Source organism: Marmota flaviventris, chromosome 4, assembly GCF_047511675.1.
Source record: "Marmota flaviventris isolate mMarFla1 chromosome 4, mMarFla1.hap1, whole genome shotgun sequence".
NCBI lineage: Eukaryota > Metazoa > Chordata > Mammalia > Rodentia > Sciuridae > Marmota > Marmota flaviventris.
The window spans coordinates 71067966-71078804 of NC_092501.1; the positions used below are offsets into that span (position 1 = coordinate 71067966).

A 10839-nucleotide genomic window follows, 5' to 3' on the forward strand; every position below is an offset into this window, starting at 1 on the left:
CCAATTTATCCACACTGGGTGGCATTTCTAGATTTCTCTGCTTGTCATACTCAAGACAGTGGTTCTGTGTAAAACTGCTGTGGGTAGTTCTCAGAGTTGAGACCAATACATTAAGAACATCTGTCCAGATCGTGTCTGTTGTGGTTCGTGAGTTTATACTAGGGGTTCCCACTTGTTAATTTGTGAGATTGACTAAAACTTTTTATAAGACATGATTTCAATTACATTCCATTTATATCCAGATCCCTCATGATATGATGGGGTCTAAAGCAAGTCTAATGGGCCTTAAATAAAATCTACTGAAAAGACCCTCCTAGATGTGATTTTTACATTGAATCTTATGAAAGTTTTGTTGCCTGGAAAGAAGAGACAGTGCCAAAGGGAACATTCATTTCATTGATTCTATATAAAGGATAATTCTCTGTTTTGTGCAATTTGTTCATTTTTACATCTTGTTAAGAATGGTGACATCATGGTGGCAAAATCTATTTTTAGACTGGGAATTTTTAGTGGGCATAATTTATGTGACTTACATTTTTATATGCTCAGTAAGTTGGTGTTACTCTTAATAGCTCTTTTCTATAATCCTTACAAGGCATATGCAATATGAATGCCAGATATTATCCTAAGAATAGACAATTTAAGTTCTGTTGCCTAGGTAAACAGTCCTAATTTCATCCTTTTAGTTGTTTCATGAAAGCAAAAAATCAGGGTTTTATTTTTTTTTTGGTCAAATTGACACATTTAATAATAGCATATTTTAATAATTTTGTTTTACCTTTAAGGATTATGTATTACAAACCACCCCTTAGAGATTCTGTACATCAATATTTGAAGCATTCACAAACAAGCAGGCTTTTTAAAATGACTTGTGTTTTATGAAACTTTTTATATGTAAGTTTTTGCCATTCATATGGGATATTAAATTCAAGAATACATGAAATTGAAGTCAGAAAACAATGACATGTATATTAGTTTAAATGGAGGGAAAAGTAAAATGCCAGCTCACTACTAAGACTCTCTTCTGGGGCTGGGGCTGTAGCTCAGTAGTAGAGCACTTTTCTAGTACATGTGAGGCACTGGATTTGATCTTCAGCACCACATAAAAATAAATAAATAAAATAAGGTATTGTGTTCATTTACAATTAAATATATATATGACTCCCTACTTATGTTTTGCAGTGAGGTTTGCATGATGATGGACCGTGGAACACATTTTCTTCCGGAGGCCAGGAGTTGCTGTGCTCATGCTTACCTCTGGCTCTGTACATGTGTTTTGACACAGTGTTCGGTATACAGGAGCCTCTAATGTGCACTTAAGAAATCACTCAGTGATAGCTTTAGTGATGTGTTCATCCTTTTGGGGTTTGGGAATGTATTATTTATCAAATAGGCCTATCTAACTTTTTATTTACTTACAGATACAGCTTGTCTTTTTGGATTAACTAATACTATTAAAGTAGCTGAAGATCCCATTAAGTTATGTAAAACTGTCCACATGTGGATAAAGACATAAGAAGGAACATCTGGTTTAGATGATTGCTCTCCTGTCTTTTCCCACTTCAGCATCTGCCAAGGGTAATCTCATCTACTGCACTTGGATTTTGGCATGCAAGAAATTTCATATAGTCATTATTCTCTTTATCATACACCCGTGAATTTTAATTTTTCACAAGCTGAGGGACTTGGCAAGGCACTCAATCCTTTCTTTCATTTCTTCATCTATAAATAAAAGCGGGGTTTACTAGGCATTTGCAAGAGTTCTGTGGGGTGCTAGGATGCTCATGAAAGGGAAGCTGACTTTGATGCCATATTTAAATGCAGAAAAATGTTCATAGGATGTTTTATGAGTTAATCAATGGAAGCCTTACAGGGTAATGTATTGGAATTTTAAAAATTAGTGTATCTCTGGTTGAAAATACATATCTACTTGACATCTATTCTATTAATTACTTAACAACTTTCTTTGCATTGATTCACTATTGAAGAAACTTATACTACATTTTATATATTTATATATGTGTATGTATACGTATATAATAACATATGTGAGTACACTATAGGATTAATACATATTATAGGATATATATATATACATTATATAGATGGAGAATATCTATATCATTATCATTTATCACAAATGAAAGGTAATTTTTATTTAAAAGGTAATTATTATTTATCAAATAGGCCCATCTAACTTTTTATTTACTTACAGATACAGTTTGCTTGTTTGGATTAACTAATTCTATTAAAGCAGCTGAAGATTCCATTATTTTCTTACAGATACAGTTATGAAAGAGGAAAATCATGATCATCTTCTAGCAAGGAACTGTCATCTACTAAAAGATCCTTGTCCTACACTGTTTGTTTAAAAAGATGAGCAGAGGTTGGGGGATTGTTCAAGACATGACTCCATCAGCTAACTTTTCTCATCAGAAAGCCTGAAGGAGGATTTAGAGTGGAATAATTCCTTAATATATGCTTCAGGGTTGCTTAATGCTTGGCAGTGTACCACTTAACATCATCACAGTTCTCTGTGCAGCACATCTGAAATAATGTTATAAAGGATTACAGACACTGAAGTCCTATAAACATGACGACACAGCTTATGATCTCAATAATTTCTGTCTAGCTATGTTTGAAAGCTGTCTTTGCATCTTATAATGGTTCCAAAGATGAAGTCACTTATTTTTGGTTGCTGATCAGAAATAACAAATAGATATCACTTAGAAACATCTTGAAGTTGCCTGCGAGTACAGTCTAAACCTCCTGTCCATGCTTCTTCATATTTGGGTCATGAGGTTTACATTAGTTTCTAATCTGATAAATAGGAAATCTTTGTGCTAGAAGTTTAAGGGGCAGTTTGCAAAGATTTTGAATTATACATTGAAGATTTTATATACCAATGCTCTATTAGACTGTCTATTTGAAAATAGCTTCTAGTACATACTTCTAGGGATGATGAAATTCACAAAAATATTAGGCACATACATTCTCCTTAATGGGATCCTTCATTGGGGGTCTTCTACACTACACTCTGGCACCTCTGGCTAGAAAAAAGCTAGGTTTCTTCTGAGCTTTAAAATAAAGTTGGCCCATGGGTAGCCAAAGTGATAAGCTTAGGGAAGCATGAGTCTGTGATGATCTACTGGTCCCATTCTGTTCTCAGGCTTATTGCTACCTATTTAAAGAACTGGTATCCATGTACTTGGTGAATGACCTAAGTCTTTGGATAGCAGGGATGTGATCATGTGGTGAGAACAAGCCATAGAAGAAAAAGGACCCAGAAGCTATATTTTGCCATGAAGTCAAATTCCTATTTCTGTTCCTAAATTTTTTTTTGTGTGCAGTGGTTAGAAAAAACTGTCAATGTCACAGTGTTTTTCCATCAGTTTTTCTCTGGATGAGTTCAGATGAAATCAGTTAGTAAACTCAGGGTCCTAAAGTTACTTATTGGTTTAATTGTATTAGTTATGGTCTCTTGTTGAATTGATTTATTTATTACTATTTAATGATATTGTCTTTTTTATAGTTTTTTTAACTTAAAGTGTATTTTGTCTGATAAATGTATAGTTACTCCCTGTGTATTTCCATGGAATATCTTTTGCCATCCCTTCACTTTGAGTTCATGTGTATCCTTACACATGAAGAGAGTCTGTTGTAGGCAGCATATAGCTGGGTCTTGTTTTCTCTTATCCACTCATCCATTCTGTATCTTTTAATTGGAGAACCTAATTCATTTACCTTGAAGGCCATTATGGTTGGGTAAAGATATACTACTTCCATTTTGTTAATTTTTTTTCTGGTTATTTTGTAGATACATTATTCCCTTTTTTCCTCTTTCACTGTCTCCTTTTTGGTTACGTTATTTTCTCTCGTAGTATGTTTTGATTTCTTTGCTTTAAAAAAAATTATTATAATTTTTTTTGCTTTTCATGGTTACCATGAGGCTTACAAACAACATCTTGTAGTTATGACAGGTTATTTTAAACTGATAAGAAGTTAACTTTGATTATGTAAAAAGGAAGAAGGGGAGAAAGAAGAAAGAAAGAAAGAAAACTACTTTTTTTTGTTGTTTGTGTGAAAGGTACTGGGGATTGAGCCCAGAGTCTGGCACATGCTAGGAAAGGGCTCTACCATGGAACCATACCCCCAGCCTTTTTAATTTTATGCTATGGCATCTCTCTTAGTTGATGATCTACTGGTCCCCTCCTGTTCTCAGGCTTATTGCTGAACTTGAACTTATGACCCTTTTGCCTTTGTTTCCCAAATGGCTGGAATTACAGATGTGCTCCACCAGGCCCAGTTGAAACTTCTATTCTTTAACCCCTACCCCCATTTTGAATTTTCAATGTCACAAATTATTATATTTGTTATTATTTTAGTAGTTTTGTCTTTTACTCTTCATACTAAAGATATTAGTGGTTTACATATCATGATTATAGTATTAGAGTATTCTGAATTTGTCTGGATCCTTATTTTACCAGTGAGTTTTATCCCTTTACTTATTAGTGTTCTTCTTTTGTCTTTTCAGAATTCCCTTTAACAAGGTGGCGATGAATTCTCCAAGTTTTGCTTTTTCCTTTTCATTTCTGAAGGATAGTTTTGCTGGATATAGTATTCATTTTAGGTGGGTTTTTTTCCTTCAGAATTTTGAATATATTATCTCACTCCCTCCTGGTTTGTAAGGTTTCTGCTGTGAAGTCTGCAGCTCGGCATACTGAAACTCCCTTATATTTTATTTGCTTTTTTTCTGTAGCTACTTTCCAGGAACCTCTCTTTGTGTTTGACCTTTGACAGTTTGATAGGCCCAATTAAAATTACTAATGTATATTATACCAGACTAGAGAAGGGTAGTTAATTTAGGTGGGATTACCTTTACCATCAGAAGGGGATTGGTATTCTAACCAGACCTATGTTGAAGTAACACTATCCTCTATACCTATGGCTTGTAGGTATTTGTTGAAGAGTTGAACAAATTAGAATCAAAACACAGTTGCATTGAAACTCTATATAAGAGAGAATGCATCTGAAGCAAAGTTTGAGGGATGGAAATTAAAGAATGTATTTTGTTCTTAGCTTGAGGGGATTGATCCCAAGGGTAAACGAAGCCCACTTAAAGTCTCTTGTTTATCTGTTGTAATCTCTCTAGATCTTTGAAATTAAGATTCATAAAAATCTTTACTTCACCAAGATCAAGCATTTTACAAATACTTTGGTGAAGGAGTGGTCCCCTCTGATGCATAATATCTTCTTGACTGCAAGGTTTGCTTTTGTCCTCTAAGTCTCAGCTTCAATGCCATCTTTTCTGAAGAAGGTCACCTGACATATTCTGTCACACAACCTGGTTTATGATGTTCCAGGATTTATTACCTATAATTATTTTATTTATTTGTTAACTTTCTGTCTTCCATATGAGAATAATCTCCACGAAGGCAGAAACCATGTTTTTCTTTGGAGAATCAATAAATGAGTTAATAAATGAATGAATGAGGGCTGGTTCTTGATGAATAGGACGGGAGGGATACACTTACTTCTTTGAAGGAAGCTTAAAAACTTTTATAGAGCCTTATACAGAAAAGTATACTCATATTTTGTGTTACTTTTACTACATTGCTCATTTGAGGCTGACTAATATTGCCATTTTAAATTTTAGATAAGTTAATTTTCATCTCATCTACTCTGTCCCCTTTGGGCCAGGCTATGCATTTTATACTTCTGTACTCCTAAGACCTAGCACTAACACATTGGTTTCAATAATATAGAATAAGGAAACAAGCAGAAAAACAAAGTTAAAAAAAACCATTGATGTTCATTTAGGGCAACCATTGGTGTATTAATGCAATAGGAGCAGGATGTCATGGAACATACATACCTGTAAGCCCAGTGATTTGGGAGGCTGAGGCAGGAAGATCACAAGTTTAAGGACAGCCTCAGCAACTTAGCAAGACCCTAAGCAACTTAGAGAGACTCTGTCTCAAAATAAAAAGGGCTGGGGTTGTAGATCAGTAGTAAAGGGCCCCTGGGTTTAATCCCCAGAACAAACATAAATAAATAGAAGAATGCAATTCTCATTGTTCATAAACATTGACTGGGTTATAATAATTTTTAGAAAATAGATTATAAAATAGCATACTTGAACAAGTAATGCTAATATACACTGTATTTTAAATCATGTAAATTATATATGATGATAATCCTGAGTCTACTTTTAAAAAGTACTCAAACTGCTTGAGGGTGATATTTATTAGACATAAATATACTAGTAGTAGAACTAAGATTAATGTAAACTGACCCCACATTGGGTCCAAAGTTTTCTGAATATGCTCATTGGTGAGTATGTACTTTCCTGGGTCTAAGGAGAAAATCTCAGGCAGAGGAAGCATCACATACCTGAGTTTATGACCCACTCCATTAATCCATTCTTGTAACAAGGACCATCATAATGTGATTTTTTTCTTTGATTCTCAAAGAAACATATACTAGCTTTAGAAAGTCTGGAAAGTGTAATTGGGAGTGAAAAATTAGGAAAAAAATAAACCCATACAAATAATTCCATACCCAGAGACAAAAACTGTTTATGTGTTAATGTTGTATAGCGCAAAACCCAAGTATTTCTTTCTATATGGCATAGTGCGACTATAAAGTTTACGCTTGCACTTGTCAATTTTATATGATTTTTATCAATACTATTTATTATCAATGCCTACTATATACAGGGTTCTGTGTTAATTTTCTTTTATTTTCTAAAGTACTTTGATAAAAATTCTCAGCTATCAATATTCAATTATTAAAAAAAATCACAAAACATGCTTTTAAATCCTCAAAAGCACATATTATTATATCAGTTGCCATGTAAAGGATTATCTCATATTATTAAGTAACTTGAAAAATCTATTTTTGATAGCTGCTAGTGATGAGAAGACAACATTGTCACCCTGTTTTTGAATTCTTGTGTTGGAAGAAGCTAACATTTAATATCAGAGACTGTGAAGATACAGCAAAAGTAAATCTACCAAGCTGTCACTTAGCAAATACCACAAAATTCTGAAACCATTACCTTAGGGGTATGCTCCTTGAATTATATTAAGAAATTTCTTCATTTTTGTATGGAGATGTTTTATAAAGTAAATCTGATTCTCAAAAAAAAAAAAAAAAAAGGAAAACCTGATGTTGCTGTTGCTGTCTTTATTTGATAATCATAATAGTTTTTTCCATAATCCAGAGTAGGAAGAAGACTAAAAGATTTTCCCTAAGTCACCCAGTTTAAGACTATGTCTTCACACATGTCTGGTTCACTTCTTCAACCAAATAGTCCAGTCTGCTGACTCTGCTGACTAATAACCAGATTCAGAAAATACTAGAACCACAGATTTATGCCCAGTAGAGGAGGGGAGTACTTTTGGGAAATTAAGGCCTAAAGTAGTTAAATCCCTTGCTCAAGATCATACAATTTGTATATAGTAGGGAACACGTTAGATCATAGGCCTTCTGATTTGAAAATTTGAGTGATTTCCCACATTTTGCAGCTAATATCAGGAGATATTTTTTCAATTCACTTGAAACTAATTGCATGTGTATTTACATTTTGATTAGAGGTTGTAAGTCTAAATAACGAGTATTTAGAATTTTAGGCTTTCATGTTACTGGAGAACTTCTGATCCAATAGTCATTCTGTTAATGAATATTACTTAAAGTAAATCATGCTTCAAAGTTAAGGAGTGTTACTTAAGTTTTTTAAAAAGATTAAAAAAATTTTTTTCCATGGATGACTTTATTTAAGTCAAAGGAGAAGCTGATGTTTCTTGTTCCAAAACCATAAAAGTCATGTCATTTTTAAATCATTAGTAAACTTTAAATATTTTTATTTCTAAAGTTAAAGTGCTTCCATATAGTGAATGATTAAAATTTTTATTCAGCTTTCCTAAAAGGAAATTTTATAAGTGATAGGGGAAGCTCTGTAGATTTTTATAGTCTATAACTTTTTTTTAACTTTTAAAAACCTCTGCTCAGGTATAATTAGTTAAAAAGAGGGTTGCTTCTGCCTTGTACAAACAGAGGATTTTTTTGAGTCTACACAAAGATGTTTGGAGGCAACTGCTGTTAATATTGAGTCTCACTTTCCCTGCACAGTAGAGATTGGTCGGGAAGGGTGTCCCTCCCTTTGCCTATAGTAGGGAAAAAGTGTTAAGAAAAGCACTGGATATTTGCCTTTTTATCTGGGGAACACACCAGGTTGTGTGGGAACACACTCACTCCTGAGATATCTAAAGGTGAGCTGTCAGGTGGCCTAGTGCCCTGACATTGGCCAGGGGAGCTGGCTGCTTTGGTTTCCAGTTTCCTGGGTCAAAAAAATGAGTGAATGTTTCTAGAGAAGTGGAGTATGACTACCTGTGGAACCCCTCTGTTGTTCCTCTCCAAGAGGACTGCCTGGTGTCAAAAAGAGTTCAACACAAAGAGGCTGACCTGGGAAAAGTATGGCCAGGTGAAAGACTGTGACTGTGGGATGGAGGGCATCTCTGACAATCCTACAAAGCAGCCCACAACTTTCAATATCTTTCAGGGTCTGAGAGGCAGCATTAGTCAAATGAGAACTTTCCTTTCTTCTCCTGTTCCTTTTCTCTCTCCCTTCTGTTCAACTCCAAGCCAGAAACCTCAGTTAGCAAATTGGCATTGGGAGCGTAAAGCATAAAGCAGGAAAATGGAAAAATCACCCTCCATCCTGATATACGTGGGAAAGAGAAATGGTGATAAGATCATTCAGATGAAGAATATAAATAACTTTGAGCATTGTATTACATATAATGAAGCATGTCATGATTTATAGAATTGGTCAAAACAAATTGTATATTTTGCAACTATCTGATAAAAGAACATCTAATAAAAGGACACTGTTGCATATTTTATGGTTAGGCATGGATGATATTTATATTCATGATAGTACCTAGATTTGTTAAGTAGGAAAAGTGTGTGGATGAAAGACAAAAGCTGAGGACTTAAAATACTTTGTCTTACTTTAAAAAGAACATTATTTATTCAACTAAATAATATATGTATCTAACAGGTTTGCTTTTCAGTGCAGCATAAGTTCTCTAGAAGAATTTATAATAGCAATGATAATATACAGACAATTCTTAATAACCAATGTCTATAAATACTGTTTTAAGATTGACATTTTTTATTTTATTTAAAAATTGTTATTAGTGCATTATAGTTGTATCTAATATTGGACTTCATTTGGACACAATGATGCATGCAATAGAATATAATTTTCTCCAATTCAGTCCCTAGGACTTTCCACTTTCTCTTCTCTTATCCCTTCTCTGGTTGCTTTCCTCTACTCTGCTAGTCCTTCTATTTATTTATATTTTTTAAATTATTGCATTATAGATATTCATTAAGGTGAAATTCACTGTGGCATATTCATTATGTACATAGGATAGTTTGGTCAGGGCACAGGCAAAATTTAGTGTTAAATATTCTAGGCTGGATGGGGAGGTATTCTGAGAAAAAAAAAAAAAAAAAACTAGAATAGGTAGGCTGCCAAAAGTTCATTTCTTGAACCCATACCCAGAAGTCCTCCTATATCTTCAGGGATCTCTCTGGAAACTAAGGCTAGTTCCGATGAAGTTCTCTTTTGCTGATTCCTGAAGTACTAGTTTAGTTCTTCTTTGCCAAGAATGGGAAATTCCACTGGCCTTTTCATAATCTAATTGTTTTTTCAAAACTGTGATAGTCTGTATGACTGTGGATACTGACTCTGTTTTTAAGTGACAAGATAAGGTTGAGTGGATAACCTAGAATAGAAGGCCTGTCACCTACCAGTCACCACAGAACTGAAAGGATGCACTTTTCTTCGCTTTCAGAAAAGGACAGCCATGTGAAGAGTTACATAAGTTTACAGTTTGCATCTGAGGACTTCTAATGTTCCCACCACTGTACGAATTCAGTGGCGAGTCTCAGCAGACGTCAAAAGAAGTTCCTACCTGGACCAAGCTATATCCTGTGCGCTGGACCAGTGCGCGGAGGGCTGCTTCCTTCTGGGTGCCGCTCAATCCATCCCCGGATTTGTGATTTGATTCCATTGAGAGTGATTATCAGCAAAAAATCAGGTTAATTAGGGTAGCTCACTGAAATCAAATTTAAGATAAATTAAGTAAATTACTTTTGCCAAGTCCAAACTTGTCCTTCTGATGAAGAATATCTTTAGGAAACATTCTCTACAAATAAGTCATTGAAGTCAAAGCAACTAACAGCCATACACAAACAAAGTAGGTGACTAAATGTACTCTTTAAGAATAGAGTGCTTTAGGGGCTGGGGTAGTGGCTCAGCGCGTTTGCCTAGCACGTGCGAGGCCCTGGGTTCCATCCTCAGCACCACATAAAAATAAATAAATAAATAAAATGTATTGTGTCCAACTACAACTAAAAAAATAAATATTAAAGAAAAGAATAGGGTGCTTTAAAAGGTTCAGTATAGTTGAAACTTAGAAGGTGAAAATGTGTGGTACCCCTTCTCCTGTTAGTATGCAGGTCACTAATTCTCAATCCAGTTACCTTAGGATGTCACCAAATGGTCAAATACAAATGAGTTCACATCAATTAGAAGAATATGAAAATCTGGGCATGGTGTTGTATACTGTAATCCCAGCGACTTAGATGGCTAAGGCAGGAGGATGGAAACTTTGAGGCCAGCCTCAGCAACTTTGCAAGACCTTATCTCAAAGGCAGAAATAAAGAAGGTTGGGGATGTGGCTCAGTGGTAAAGTGACCCTGGGTTCAATCCTCAGTACCAAAAAAAAAAAAAAAAAAAAAAAAGGAGAAAAAGAAGAAGAATAT

General features: G+C 34.6%; 1 protein-coding gene across 2 annotated transcripts in view; it reads right to left on the bottom strand.

The window, feature by feature from the left end:
* A1cf (APOBEC1 complementation factor) overlaps positions 1 to 10085 on the bottom strand; it is a 46671-nt gene extending 36586 nt beyond the window's left edge. For both annotated transcript variants that reach the window (XM_071610759.1, XM_027949242.2), the window contains exon 1: positions 9987 to 10085. In XM_071610759.1, coding sequence (XP_071466860.1) covers positions 9987 to 10085 — 99 coding nt within the window. The remainder of the gene's footprint in view (positions 1 to 9986) is intronic.
* Between the last annotated feature and the right edge of the window lie 754 nt (positions 10086 to 10839).